The sequence below is a fragment of the Lithobates pipiens genome, unplaced genomic scaffold (genome assembly GCF_037356315.1).
Source record: "Lithobates pipiens isolate NorthernLeopardFrog02 unplaced genomic scaffold, aLitPip1_a1.2 Scaffold_19, whole genome shotgun sequence".
Lineage (NCBI taxonomy): Eukaryota > Metazoa > Chordata > Amphibia > Anura > Ranidae > Lithobates > Lithobates pipiens.
Genome location: NW_027507764.1, coordinates 578,624,600 through 578,640,608, shown reverse-complemented (window position 1 = coordinate 578,640,608; position 16,009 = coordinate 578,624,600). Strand labels below are relative to the sequence as shown.

The 16,009-nt window shown below is 43.3% G+C and overlaps 1 protein-coding gene across 1 annotated transcript in view; it reads left to right on the top strand.

Moving 5' to 3' along the window:
* Positions 1 to 1,964: 1,964 nt before the first annotated feature.
* LOC143998115 (uncharacterized) overlaps positions 1,965 to 16,009 on the top strand; it is a 195,754-nt gene continuing 181,709 nt past the window's right edge. The window contains exons 1-2 of the mRNA XM_077493859.1: positions 1,965 to 1,974; positions 5,517 to 5,662. Of these exons, the coding sequence (XP_077349985.1) occupies positions 1,965 to 1,974; positions 5,517 to 5,662 (156 nt within the window). The remainder of the gene's footprint in view (positions 1,975 to 5,516; positions 5,663 to 16,009) is intronic.

Sequence of the window (16,009 nt, the reverse complement as noted above, 5' to 3'; positions counted from 1 at the left end):
AGTAATTTTCTAGCAAAAAAAACTGTTTTAAACAAGAAAACACCAAGTCTGAAAAAGAGGCCTGGTTAAGTATGAATCCCACGAGAAACCTGCAAGGAAGGATAGGAGGGTGGGGTAGGGTGGGAGTGGGGGAAGATAGAAGGGAATTTAAGGTTAAGATGGTGCATGTACAAATTAAGAAGATATTAAGAAATGTTTGTAAGTGTGAACAATGTGTTTTTTTTTTTTCTCTCTTTTTGTACTTTGATGGAAAAAAAAACAAGGAAAAACCAAGATAAATAAAGATTAAAAAAAAAAAGAAGCAAAATCCAGCAGGAGCTCCAGAGTATAAAAGAGAAGAGAGGCGCCTCTAAGTGTAGCAATATAGTTACATTTAATGAAGGTACAACATTTAGCAACTTGTGGTTAATGATTAAAACAGACAAATCTATGTATGCTTCCGGGGTCAAGCTGTCCATATAGACCGTCATTTCTCAACCTTTTCAACCCAGAGGAACCCTTGAAATAGTTCTCCAGTCTCGGGGAACCCCTTCTAAAAATTAGAGATCTACAACTCATGATACATTAGTGTGATGGTCAGTGGGAAGAATGGTCCTTACACTTGTGGTCATTGGGAAGAATTACCTCCTTACAGATAACTAAAAAGATCAATGGTGTCAGTGGGAACTTATCTGAGTTGCCCAATGCTGGAGGAACCCCTAGCAACCTTTGGAGGAACCTTAGGGTTCCACTGATATAGACCATCGTCCAAACGCCGCCTCTCACCCCTGTCAGTCTGCAATCGTGACCGGGAAGACTACCTTGCAGTAAAGCGATCTGAAAACGTGGCTTGAAGCGCAGCGTAGCACGGATGACGTTGATGGCGGTGCGGAGGACGGTCTATGTGGACAGCTTTACCCCGGATGCCTCCATACTTAGATGCGCCTCTTTTAATCATCAACCATGTGAGTTGCTAAAACTTGTACCTTCAGTAAATGTAACTGTATTGCTACACTTAGAGGCGCCTCTCTTCTCTTTTATACCAACAGTTGTGACTTGACGCTACTTGTATATCAAGACATCGCTTGTATATCAAGTCATAATTTATTGAAACATTTTGCCTGTCTTGCAAAACGCTCTCAAACCAAGGTTTTACTATATTCATTTATTTAACTTGTCGCTTTAACCTTGTGCAAGTACTGATCAGATGCACTGTACTAGTCTGCAGACGGGAGCTTTGAATCAGAGCTATTTGTACTATAACAGCACGTGTAGGCCGGTGCCTAGGGCAGCATGGTAAGGGGCAGAGCTGGGAGAGAAGAGATGGCTGCCCTAGGCACTATGAGGTGGGGGATGCCATAGGGTGATTGGAGGGGAAGGGATATGTTTTGGGTTTTTTTTGGGCGGGGGGGTATTTGAGCCGGGGGGATGGGGGGGGCAAAGATTTGTGCTGAGGGGGTAGATTTCAGCAGGGGGCGGATTTGTACTGGAAGGAGGGGGAATTTATGTATGGGGGTAAGCATGCTCAGTGTTTTTGTGGAGGGGGGGGGATTTTTTCTGACACATAAAGATCATATATCTTGGGGTTTGGGGAAGCAGTTTGGCATGTTCGCCCTGGGCTTCAGCTGACACCTTGTCCGGGCACTGGTAAAGGGGGCAACACTAAGATACCAAATAGACCAACTGCGATGATTTCTGTTCTGGATGTTGAGTCAGAGGGCTCTCTATATTTCAAAGGGCATAAAATCCACTCTCATTTCTCTTGTTTGCTGTATACAATATAAAGTAGATGAAACTCTAAAAGATGGCATTCATTTTTTTAATAAGATGATTACAATGCAAGGGGCGGGGCTTGTGATAGATGGTGTCATGATTTTGCTTAGGAAAGCATTCCTTTAGATATAACCCTTTATATAATACTGATTCGTTATAATGCAGTCTTCAGTGTTATAGTGGTATTTAGAGCAATGACATAAAACTCCAGCATGATTTGGGGTAAGTAAAACATATTTCTATATACTAAAACTACTTTGGTGATTGGCAGTCCCTGTACAGCAGAGCTGGAGTGGGAGAGGGAGAAGAAGAACAAGGAACCAATCAGTTTATGTGCTGACAAAATGTATGCTGATAGGAGGAGAGGGCAGAGTGACAGGGATGGGCCCATCCGTGTGCTGCTTTTCTTTTTGCTGTCCAGTCACAGGCTGGGAATGAGTACAGGGTGACCTGGGCACAGAGGCAGGGCCGTATTTAAGGCAAAAGGGGCAGCTGCCCTGGGCCCTTTCATTGTTGTGGGGCTCAAAGCAGCTGCCTCATACATACCAACTATCCCAGTTTCAATTTCCATGTCACTTGAAGTTTTAGTCCTGTGCTGTGTCCCGATATCTCAGTGTGCAGTGCTAGTACTAATGCTGCTCAGCTCTGCCCTATTGTTGTGTACAGATGACTCACCTGCACACCCTGTGTTTACATGTAATAACCAACATTCATATGTAAATAGCGGCGGAATTACTAAGTAAATAGCTGCGGCCGGCGGCATTGATATGTAAATAAAGGCGGCATTCATATGTATAGCATGCCCCCCTGCAGTGAAGAAATGATGTGCTGTAACCTCTAGCAACCAGTCAGTGAGCAGTATTACTGTACAGTAATCACTAGCAGCCAATTAACATTCAGACATCAAGCAGACATCATTTGCTGTAACCTCTAGCAACTAATCAGTGAGCCGTAATGTGTACTGTAACCTCTAGCAACTAATCAGTGAGCCATAATGTGTACTGTAACTTCTAGCAACCAGTCAGTGAGCAGTATTACTGTACAGTAATCTCTAGAAACCAATTAACAAGCAGACATCATTTGCTGTAACCTCTAGCAACTAATCAGTGAGCTGTAATGTGTACTGTAACCTCTAGCAACCAGTCAGTAAGCAGTAATGATACCGCTGGCAACCAATTGCAATTGCTGCCTGATCTGATACAGTAAACTGATTTTAAGTCTAGCTGCTATTTATTGTATGTCTCAGAGCAGGTGGAGAGTGAAATTGCAATGGGGGGAGGGCATGAAAATGTTTGCCCAGGGTACAATCAATATTAAAGACAGCCCTGCACAGAGGAATTGGGTTGAGTGATGCTGCCCCATCTGCCTGAGGACATCTAGCAGCAGACAAATATGTACTGTGGGGAAAATTTCTAGATCAGTTTTTCTCAACCGTTTTACCCCAGAGGAACCCTTGAAATAATTTCAGGTCTCAGGGGAACCCTTGCTAAGAACAGTCCACCAAGGGTCAATGGGAAATTGCCATTTACATTGGTGGTCAGTTGGAAGAATGTTCCTTACATTGGTGGCCAGTGGCAAAAATGACCCTTACACGTGTGATCAGGGAGAAAATTGTCCCCTTACATTGGAGGTCAGTGAGAAGAGTGTGCCTTACATTGGTGTCCAATGAGAAGAATACTCCTTACATATGTGGTCAGTGGGAGGAATGTCTGTTATATTGGTGATCAGTAGAAAGAATACCCCTTACATTGGTGATCAGTGGGAAGAATGTTCCTTACATTGGTGATCAGTAGAAAGAATACCCCTTACATTGGTGATCAGTGGGAAGAATGTTCCTTACATTGGTGGTCAGTGAGAAGAATGTCCCTTATATTGGTGATCCGTGGGAAGAATGTTCCTTACATTGGTGATCCGTGGGAAGAGTGTTCCTTACATTGCTGATCAGTGGGAAGAATGTTCCTTACATTGGGGGTCAGTGGGAAAATTGCTCCTTACATTGGTAGTCAGTGAGAAGAATGCTCCTTACATTGGTGATCAGTGAGAAGAATGTTCCTTACATTGGTGATCAGTGAGAAGAATGTTCCTTACATTGGTGATCAGTGAGAAGAATGTTCCTTACATTGGTGATCAGTGGGAAGAATGTTCCTTACATTGGTGATCAGTGGGAAGAATGCTCCTTACATTGGTGATCAGTGAGAAGAATGCTCCTTACATTGGTGGTCAGTGAGAAGAATGCTCCTTACATTGGTGGTCAGTGAGAAGAATGTTCCTTACATTGGTGATCAATGGGAAGAATGTTCCTTACATTGGTGATCAGTGAGAAGAATGCTCCTTACATTGGTGATCAGTGAGAAGAATGCTCCTTACATTGGAGGTCAGTGGGAAGAATGTTCCTTACATTGGTGATCAGTGGGAAGAATGTTCCTTACATTGGTGATCAGTGGGAAGAATGCTCCTTACATTGGTGATCAGTGAGAAGAATGCTCCTTACATTGGTGGTCAGTGAGAAGAATGCTCCTTACATTGGTGGTCAGTGAGAAGAATGTTCCTTACATTGGTGATCAATGGGAAGAATGTTCCTTACATTGGTGATCAGTGAGAAGAATGCTCCTTACATTGGTGATCAGTGAGAAGAATGTTCCTTACATTGGTGATCAGTGAGAAGAATGTTCCTTACATTGGTGATCAGTGGGAAGAATGTTCCTTACATTGGTGATCAGTGGGAAGAATGCTCCTTACATTGGTGATCAGTGAGAAGAATGCTCCTTACATTGGTGGTCAGTGAGAAGAATGTTCCTTACATTGGTGATCAATGGGAAGAATGTTCCTTACATTGGTGATCAGTGAGAAGAATGCTCCTTACATTGGTGATCAGTGAGAAGAATGCTCCTTACATTGGAGGTCAGTGGGAAGAATGTTCCTTACATTGGTGATCAGTGGGAAGAATGTTCCTTACATTGGTGATCAGTGGGAAGAATGCTCCTTACATTGGTGGTCAGTGAGAAGAATGCTCCTTACATTGGAGGTCAGTGGGAAGAATGTTCCTTACATTGGTGATCAATGGGAAGAATGTTCCTTACATTGGTGATCAGTGAGAAGAATGCTCCTTACATTGGTGATCAGTGAGAAGAATGCTCCTTACATTGGAGGTCAGTGGGAAGAATGTTCCTTACATTGGTGATCAGTGAGAAGAATGCTCCTTACATTGGTGATCAGTGGGAAGAATGTTCCTTACATTGGTGATCAGTGAGAAGAATGCTCCTTACATTGGTGATCAGTGGGAAGAATGTTCCTTACATTGGTGATCAGTGGGAAGAATGTTCCTTACATTGGTGATCAGTGAGAAGAATGGTCCTTACATTGGTGGTCAGTGGGACGAATGTTCCTTACATTGGTGATCAGTGGGAAGAATGCTCCTTACATTGGTGATCAGTGGGTGGGAAGAATTTTCCTTACATTGGTGGTCAGTGAGAAGAATGATCCTTACATTTGTAATCAGTGGGAAGAATTCCCATGTTAGAGGTGATCAGTGGGATGAATTACCCCTATAGAAATATCAATGGTGTCATTCTTCTGGCTCTGCCAAGTGGCAATGGACCTGGAACTATGGAGGCACCATTAGAAGGAAGGCCAATTAGCCACAGAACCCCTAGAAACCTCTGAAGGAACCCTGGTTGAGAATTCCTGCTCTAGATTGAAGGTGAATATTGCAGCCAAAGCTGACTTTGTCATTTCAACTTTTAATTGGCTATTCAATTCTTCAGTTCTGCTTTACCTCCACACATTCACATTATCGTTCTGTCTGCAGGAGTCCGGGTTGACCCCATTTATGATCGCTGTTCGGGAGAACCGTCTGTCCATTGTGGAGAGGTTCCTGGAACTGGGAGTGAATCTACAGGAGAAGACTCAGGTATATTGATGACTGATTCACCTGAAAAAAAAGGATATCAAGAAACTATTATTATTTTTATTTTTATAAATGATAAACTTCCAGAGCCGGCTTTCAGCTGCAGGGAAGTTGCGAGTGGAGCCTGAGCTTTCCGGCCGCCGGTCCATGCAAAGCCAGAGTGGGGGAGGGGAAGGCTGCGAAGGGGGACTAAGTCTATGGTGGGATTAAAGCTGAACTTTTTGTTCAATTACCATAAAGGACATAAATCCATTTTGTGTGAAACAAATGTCTGTGCAAACCTAGATAATACTCTGTAAAGCTAGCAGTGACATCACTGTGCTGTACATAGCCTGTGCATAGAGCAGAGCTGTGGGAGGGGCCTATAAGGCCACACCTTACTACATCCTGCCCGTAGAGAACTACAGGAGGGGGAGGAGACAAGACCAGTCACCCTGCACAAGTAGAGAGCAGCAGTCACTGGTTTTCAGCCATTAGGTGGGCATTGATGGGGCAGTTCCTGGGCTTTGATGATGGAGTACCTCCGCACCGGGGGTAAACAGCATTATGCAGCATCTGACAAATATCAGGAATTGGTTTGCACATTCGGCAGGCAGGTTTGGGGGAAAAATTGGCACCAAAAAGGAAAAGGAGGTTTTTTTTTTCCAGCAAAATGTACATGCAAAGTCTTCTTTTCGGGGTACAGTCCCCCTTATTACATACTGTGCTATTACAGTCAGGGCCGAATGTGCAGCAGGAGGTTGATGATATCAATGCAGGACGAGGGAAAACAAACCGCCATGCCGGTCTCTCAGGGTGACGGGATGGGAATGTCAGTGGCCAGAAATGTTGAGCAACACCAGGGGCCTCGTTCTAGGAGACGACCTTTAACTGAGTCACAAAGGGCCGGAGCTGGGACCCCCCCCCCCTCCCCCCACCACAGCGTCATAAAACAAGAACCACAACACAACAGACTTCCACAACTGTGTGACACCATGAAAAGTGTGCAATACAACAAGCCGACAGACCGACTGATAAAATTGTAATCCAATGAATGAAAGGGGCTGAGGCAAGGACTGTCGAGCTGTGGAGTACAGACTTGCAGTATCTCACAAAAGTGAGGACACCCCCCACATTTTAGTAAATATTTTATTCTATCTTTTCATGTGACAACACTGAAGAAATGACACTTTGCTACAATGTAAAGTAGTGGGTGTGCAATAGTAATAGTAACTTTGTCCCCTCAAAATAACACACACGGCCATTAATGTCTAAACCGCTGGCGACAAAAGTGAGTACACCCCTAAGTGAAAATGTCCAAATTGGGCCAAAAGTGTCAATATTTTGTGTGGCCACCGTTATTTTCCAGCACTGCCTTAACCCTCCTGGGCATGGAGGTCACCAGAGCTTCACAGGTCACCGCTGGAGTCCTCTTCCCCTCCTCCATGTTGACATCACAGAGCTGGTGGTTATTGCGCTCCTCCACCTTCCATTTGAGGATGTCCCACAGATGCTCAATAGGGTTTAGGTCTGGAGACATGCTTGGCCACAGGGCCGTCTTTAAGGTAGGGCAAAAGGGGCAGCTGCCCTGGGCCCTGTCATTGTTGTGGGGCCCAAAGCAGCTGCCTCATACTTGCAACTATCCCAGTTTAAATTCCCTCGTCCCTTGAAGTTTTATTCCTGTGCTGTGTCCCGATATCTCAGTGTGAAGTGCTCGTACTAATGCTGCCCAGCTCTGCCCTATTGTTGTGTATGGATGACTCACCTGCAGACTCTGTGTTTACATATAAATAACCTGCATTCATATGTAAATAGCAGTGGCATTACCTATAACTATATGAAATATAAAAATGTACAAATATTTTCATAAATATTATTTATCTAAAATAATGTAAAATAAAAAAGGTAAAATAAATATAATACATAAAATGTATAATTATATGAAATATAAAAATGTACAAATATTTTCATAAATATTATTTATCTAAAATAATGTAAAATAAAAAAGGTAAAATAAATATAATACATAAAATGTATAATTATATGAAATATAAAAATGTACAAAATATTTTCATAAATATTATTTATCTAAAATAAGTAAAAAAAAAAGGTAAAATAAATATAACACATAAAATGTATAATTATATGAAAAATAAAAATGTGCAAATATTTTCGTAAATAATATTTATCTAAAATAATGTAAAAAAAAGTCAAATATAATACATAAAATGTATAATTATATGAAATATAAAAATGTACACATATTTTCATAAATATTATTTATCGAAAATGTAAAAAAAAAGTAACTATAATACAAAAAATGTATAATTATATTAAATATAAAAATGTACAAATATTTTCATAAATATTATTATTTATTCTGAACATAAAAAAAATAAATACAATTCATGTTAAAGTCCCCCTTAAAAATATATAACAAGGTAGAAACGGGTATTCTATAGACATATATATGACCTGGTAATGTGGTTTTTATTTTAAACATTTTTAGGTAATATAAAATGAATACTGTTAAAAAATAAATATGATATTAATAATTCAAAAATTATCTATCTCTCTATTATAAACTGTATAAAATAAATGATAAATTATATTAAACATAAAGAGTACAGCCATTTTTATAAATATTTGTTTATTCTGAACATAAGTAAAAATATATGTTACAAAAAGTCCACCCGAAAAAATATTGACAAGGAATACAAGGGATCTGTGATGGAGAGGTACAATACAGATACAGAGAATATAGTTTGTATTTAGCATTCACCTAAATACGGAGTCCCGCTGGGTCTGGTGACGCAAGAAACGCTGCGCGTTCCAACAATTCAGTCTTTGTGGCGGCACCTGACAATCAATGGAATTCATTGCTTCCTGTTAACAGGAGGTCAAAGAAAAGAAAATCATTAACTTTATTAGACTTGGGGAGATAAAATAAAACAATCAACAAAGCAATGGTTAATTTAAAGTGGAAGTGTCCTGTACATGTACAGTGGTGTGAAAAAGTGTTTGCCCCCTTCCTCATTTCCTGTTCCTTTGCATGTTTGTCACACTTAAGTGTTTCGGAACATCAAACCAATTTAAACAATAGTCAAGGACAACACAAGTAAACACAAAATGCAATTTGTAAATGAAGGTGTTTATTATTAAAGGTGAAAAAAAATCCAAACCATCATGGCCCTGTGTGAAAAAGTGATTGCCCCCCTTGTTAAAACATACTATAACTGTGGTTGTCCACACCTGAGTTCAATTTCTCTAGCCACACCCAGGCCTGATTATTGCCACACCTGTTCACAATCAAGGCATCACTTAAATAGGAGCTGCTTGACACAGTAAGGTCCACCAGAAGATCCTTAAAAGCTACACATCATGCCGAGACCCAAAGAAATTCAGGAGCAATTGAGAAAGAAGGTAATTGAGATCTATCAGTCTGGAAAGGGTTATAAAGCCATTTCCAAAGCTTTGGGAATCCAGCGAACCACAGTGAGAGCCATTATCCACAAATGGCGAAGACATGGAACAGTGGTGAACCTTCCCAGGAGTGGCCGGCCGCCCAAAATTACCCCAAGAGCGCAGCGACGACTCATCCAAGAGGTCACAAAAGACCCCACAACAACGTCCAAGGAACTGCAGGCCTCACTTGCCTCAGTTAAGGTCAGCGTTCATGCCTCCACCATCAGGAAAAGACTGGGCAAAAATGGCCTGCATGGCAGAGTTCCAAGGAGAAAACCACTGCTGAGCAAAAAGAACATCAAAGCTCCTCTCAATTTCTCCACAACACATCTTGATGATCCCCAAGACTTTTGGGACAACATTCTGTGGACCGATGAGACAAAAGTGGAACTCTTTGGAAGGTGTGTGTCCAAGTATATCTGGCGTAGAAGGAACACTGCATTTCATAAAAAGAACATTATACCAACAGTAAAATATGGTGGTGGTAGTGTGATGGTCTGGGGCTGTTTTGCTGCTTCAGGACCTGGAAGACTTGCCGTGATAAAAGGAACTATGAATTCTGCTGTCTACCAAGAGATCCTGAAGGAGAATGTCCGACCAACTGTTCGTGTACTCAAGCTGAAACGAACTTGGGTTCTGCAGCAGGACAATGATCCTAAACACACCAGCAAGTCCACCACCGAATGGCTGAAGAAAAACAAAATGAAGACTTTGGAGTGGCCTAGCCAAAGTCCTGACCTGAATCCTATTGAGATGTTGTGGTATGACCTTAAAAAGGCCGTTCATGCTCGAAAACCCTCTAATGTAACTGAATTAGGACAATTCTGCAAAGATGAGTGAGCCAAAATTCCTCCAGGACGCTATAAAAGCCTCATTGCACGTTATCGCAAACGCTTGGTTGCAGTTGTTGCTGCTAAGGGTGGCCCAACCAGTTATTATGTTTAGGGGGCAATCACTTTTTCACACAGGGCCATGATGGTTTGGATTTTTTTTCACCTTTAATAATAAACACCTTCATTTACAAATTGCATTTTGTGTTTACTTGTGTTGTCCTTGACTATTGTTTAAATTGGTTTGATGTTCCGAAACACTTAAGTGTGACAAACATGCAAAGGAACAGGAAATGAGGAAGGGGGCAAACACTTTTTCACACCACTGTATAGTATAACCTTGCCACCCTGATCTGATTAATATGCAATAAAAACGCTTCAATCAAATTATTTTGTTTTCTGTCAATATCTATTTTGAGATCAATGACATCATCACTGGGCTCGCCAGTGTTCTGCCGTATAGTGTCCGGCCATCATATAGCGTCCGCCCCGTACTGCGCATGCGCAGTACGCAGCAGACGAAGCTTCGGAAAATTTCCGAAGCTGAACGGCGCCTGCGCTGTGAGTGGAGGAGGTAGCCCCACCATCCAAGCGGACATAGGGTTGTGAATATTAGAGGGCCCCTCACGGGCGAGCTTTGCTTGCCACGCTTCGGGCTCGGCCTCGCTGCGCTCGGCTCTTTTTTATTCCTACTCTATGTCCACTTGGATAGTGAGGATAGAACCTGGACTCACGGCGCAGGCGCCGCTCATCCTCGGCAATTTTCGGAATCTGTGTTGCTGTGTACCGCACATGCGCAGTACACAGCGGACGCTATCTGATGGAGGACGTTATTAGACAAGACACCGGCTCGGTCTTGCTATGAATTGTTTGGGTTCCTGTAAAGGTCACAGCACCCTTTCTTAGACCCCTTTCACACTGGGGCTGCGTTATCAGTAAATCGCTGATCGTTTTAGCAGCGCTTTACCGCTGTTTAAGCGATGCTTTTCGGCCGCTAGTGGGACGCTTTTAACCATTAAGAAGGGGTTAAAAGCGCCCATGTTGCGATGCTTCCGTAACACTTTTCAGGTGCTTTTTGCCCATGCATTCCAATGGGCGAGGAAGTTTGGGAGCGCCCCAAAGATGCTGCTTGCAGGAATTTTCCTAACGTCCCGCGAGCGCACCGCCCCAGTGTGAACGCACTCGGGCTTTCACACTTGGGGGGCAGTTTTCAGGTGCTTTACAGGCACTATTTCTAGCACTAAAATGTCTGAAAATTGCCTCAGTATGAAAGGGCTCTTAGATGTTCTCTATGTTATGTTTGCTCCCCCTTGCAGGACTCTGGGTGCTGCAGAATTTAGCTGTGCAATCTGCTGATTGGCTATACTTTATAGTATAATTAAACAGATGATCAGCAGGTTGCACAGCTAATCAGGAGCATGCATGTCTAAAGGGATGCCTGGGATGTTTTCTTTTATACAATGCTCAGGAACAAAATGATTGATGGTAGAAACTGTTATTAGCTGTGGAAGAAGGGGGGTGGGCAACTACAACTAGATTAGGGGCAGAAAGTGACTGTTGATCACATGTGTCAAACACAAGGCCCGTGGGGCAAATCCGGCCCGCCAGGCCATTTCATGCGGCCCTCACACCCAGGGCTTTCTTTTTCAACCACAACTCTGTGCACACTGTGCATTGCACACAGATAAACGCTGCACTTATATGTAGAGCACTCCGTAACCCTGCACTCTGTACAGGCTGCAATCCTAAAATCTGCATGCGTACGAAGAAAACCCCCAAATTTTGAACTCTGTATATAGTGCACCCCAGAATCCTGAACTCTGTACATAGCACCCCCAGAATCCTGCACTTGGTATATAGCACACCCCAGAATTCTGTGCTCGGTACATAGCACACCCCAAAATCCTGCAATTAGTACATAGCGCACCCCAGGATCCTGCATTTGGTACAAAGTGCATCCCAGAATCCTGCACTCTGTACATAGCACACCCCAAAATCCTGCACTTGGTACAAAGTGCACCCCAGATTCCTGCGTTTGGTACAAAGAGCACCCTAGAATCCTGCATTTGGTACAAAGCACACCCCAGAATCCTGGGCTTGGTACATAGCCCACTCCAGAATCCTGGGCTTGGTACATAGCCCACTCCAGAATCCTAGGCTTGGTACATAGCCCACTCCAGAATCCTGGGCTTGGTACATAGCCCACTCCAGAATCCTGGGCTTGGTACATAGCCCACTCCAGAATCCTGGGCTTGGTACATAGCCCACTCCAGAATCCTGCGTTTGGTACATAGCCCACCCCAGAATCCTGCACTTTGTACGTAGCCCACCCCAGAATCCTGCACTTTGTACGTAGCCCACCCCAGAATCCTGCACTTTGTACGTAGCCCACCCCAGAATCCTGCACTTTGTACGTAGCCCACCCCAGAATCCTGCACTTTGTACGTAGCCCACCCCAGAATCCTGCACTTTGTACGTAGCCCACCCCAGAATCCTGCACTTTGTACGTAGCCCACCCCAGAATCCTGCACTTTGTACGTAGCCCACCCCAGAATCCTGCACTTTGTACATAGCACACCCCAAAATCCTGCACTTGGAACAAAGTGCACCCCAGATTCCTGCGTTTGGTACAAAGAGCACCCTAGAATCCTGCATTTGGTACATAGCCCACTCCAGAATCCTGCGTTTGGTACATAGCCCACTCCAGAATCCTGCGTTTGGTACATAGCCCACCCCAGAATCCTGCACTTTGTACGTAGCCCACCCCAGAATCCTGCACTTCTTACGTAGCCCACCCCAGAATCCTGCACTTTGTACGTAGCCCACCCCAGAATCCTGCACTTTGTACATAGCGTACCCCAGAATCCTGCACTTTGTACATAGCGCACCCCAGAATCCTGCACTTTGTACATAGCCCACCACAGAATCCTGCACTCTGTACATAGCCCACCACAGAATCCTGCACTCTGTACATAGCACACCCCAAAATCCTGCAATTTGTACATAGCCCACCACAGAATCCTGCACTCTGTACATAGCACACCCCAGGATCCTGCATTTGGTACAAAGTGCACCCCAGAATCCTGCACTCCATACATAGCACACCCCAAAATCCTGCACTTGGTACAAAGTGCACTCCATATTCCTGCGTTTGGTACAAAGAGCACCCTAGAATCCTGCATTTGGTACAAAGCACACCCCAGAATCCTGCACTTTGTACATAGCGCACCCCAGAATCCTGCGCTTTGTACATAGCGCACACCAGACTCCTGCACTTGGTATATAGTGCACCCTAGAATCCTGCATTTGGTACATAGCTTACCCCAGAATCCTGCGCTCTGTACATAGCACTCCCTAGAATCTGGTGCTTGGTATATAGTGCACCCCAGAATCCTGCGCTCTGTACATAGCACAACCCAAAATCCTGCAGTTGGTACATAGCACACCCCGGGATCCTGCGTTTGGTACAAAGCACACCCCAGAATCCTGCCCTTGGTACATAGCGCACCCCAGAATCCTGCACTTTGTACATAGGCATCCCAGAATCCTGCACTTTGTACATAGGCACCCCAGAATTCTGCACTTGGTGTATAGTGCACCTAGAATCCTGCACTTGGTCCATAGCTCACCCCAGAATCTTGCGCTCCATACATAGCGTACCCTAGAATCTGGCACTTAGTACAAAGCGCACCCCAGAATCCTGCGCTTGATGCATAGCACAACCCAAATTCTGAACTAAGTACATAGCACAACCCAAAATCATGCACTTGGTACATAGCACACCCCATAATCCTGCACTCTGTACATAACGCACCCTAGAATCCTGCACTTGGTACATAGCGTGCCCTAGAATCATGCGCTTGGTAAATAGCTCACCCCAGAATCCTATTTATTGCCCCCTCCTATTGGTAGTGCAATTTGGCCACACCCACTGTTTGAAGCCGTTCAAGGTGAGGGGTTGTGGTTTATTTCCTGTCCCTATTCTAATGAAAAAAAAAAAGGGGGGGATACATTTATGTCTTACAAATACAACCGGCCCTTTAAAGGGCCGCCATAATTTAGCTGCGGCCCGCGATGACACCCCTGCTGTTGGTGATTGAAGTTGTTCAGACATGAAGGTGGACCAAGGTAGTCATGGCTGCAGCTTCAAAAAAAATTATTGTGCAAGTTTGCGGGGAATTGACAGAAATAATTTTCAACACAGGAGAGGACTTGCTACAAATGTAGGAAAAAGTATGAGACTGAAGCTAGTTTTTACCCACCAATGCACTTATATTATAATAAATAAATATCCTATAATTTCCCATGGAGGGCAAAATAACAGGTCCACTTGTCTTCTTTACTGCCTCTCCATTCAGCCACCATGAGGGAGGAGAGAAAGCCACATGTGAGCTCTGAGTTCTCCCCTGGACTGGCTAAGGACTCTCTCTGACCCCCAGGGGGCAGTGCGGGGGGCCTGAGTGGAAATCATTCTGGGAGGAGTTGGTATTCCATTTCCTAGGCAGGATATATTTTCATGCAGATCACCCAAGATAACACTCACATGTGATACCGAGGCTTTGTGATTGAAAAAAGAGAAATACAGCGAATGAAAAGGGCAGTTCGAGAACAGTCAGGCTGGGGGGGAAGGAGCTAGATGATGCTGGACGTCCTCCAGTCAGGAAATGAGACTGGCTCTATCTGACTTGCTGCAGCTTCTAATGCATATTGTGAGAAGCTCACAGTGTGCAGTGATATCAGAGGAAATCAATTCAGTGCAGGAGAGGAGTCGGTACAACCGTACAAGACTGAATGGGGGCTGGAAGTCAGATTTACCTTCCAGGGCTTGTTGTGTTAGGCAGTTACTGTATACTGTGCTACAAAAGTCCCTGTCACTACATCTGTTATTATATATGATAAGAAAATTGGTTTTCAGTAACGAGGAATAATACGTGTTTTGTAAGATGATATTCATTGCTGGTATCGGCTCCTAATATTACTAATAGAGGTAAAAACATTGCACACATCACGCACACACATTACTGGAACATCACACAGATCGGCATTTCCAAGAACTCCACCAATAAATATTTGTATCCGAAATCACATTTTGATTTCTAAAAAAAAAAAAATGAAGAAAAAGAAAGAAAAAGGGGAAAGAAAAAAAAGGGAAGGAGAAGAGGAGAGGAAAGGGAGAAAGGAAGCAAAAGTGGAAAATGTGAAAATATAAGAAAACAAAGGGAAAATAAAAGAAAGGGAAAGAAAAGGAAAGAAAGGTAAAGAAAAAAGGGGAAGAAAAGACAAAGAAAGGGGAAGGGAAGGAAAGAGAAGAGGAGATGGAGAGGGAAAAGGGACGAGAGAAATAAAAGAAGGAAAGGGAAAATGGGAGGAAAGAAAAGAAGGAAAAAAAGAGGAGAGAGGAGGAGAGAAAATAAAGAAGGAAAGGGAAAGGGGAAGGAAAAAAAGAAAAAGGAATTAAAGGAGAAAGAAGAAGGAAAAAAAAGGAGAAGAGGAGAGGAAATAAAGGGAAAAGGGAAGGAAAGAAAACAAAAGAAGGAAAAAAAAAGGAGAAGAGAAGAAAGAAAGACAAGGAAGGAAGAGAAAAGAAGAGAAGGAAAGAAAGAGAAGAGGGGAGGGAGAGAAAAGAAAGAAGGAAAGGGAAGGAAAGAAAGAAAGAGAAGAGGAGAGAAAAGAAAGGAAAACGGAAGGAAAGAAAGAGAAGAGGAGAGGGAGATGGGGAGGAGAGAAAAGAAAGAAGGAAAGGGAAAAGGGAAGGAAAGGAAAAAAAGAATAAAAGGAGAAAGACGAAGAAAAAAAAAAAAGGAGAAGAGGAGAGGAAATAAAAGTAAAAGGGAAGGAAAGAAAACAAAAGAAGGAAAAAAAGAGAAGAGAAGAAAGAAAAAAGGGAAAAGGAAAGAAGAAAAGAATCCTTAAGGAGTTTAACATATTCATTGCAGTATAACTCAAAGCTCAAATGAGAAAAGAATTATAGCAGAAATAGCGCTGTCTACGTACAAGTTTAGGGTACACCCATTCATGCCCCCCTGCCGGTGTCCTATCATATAGAGTCCCCCATCGGATAGTGTCCGCTGTGTAC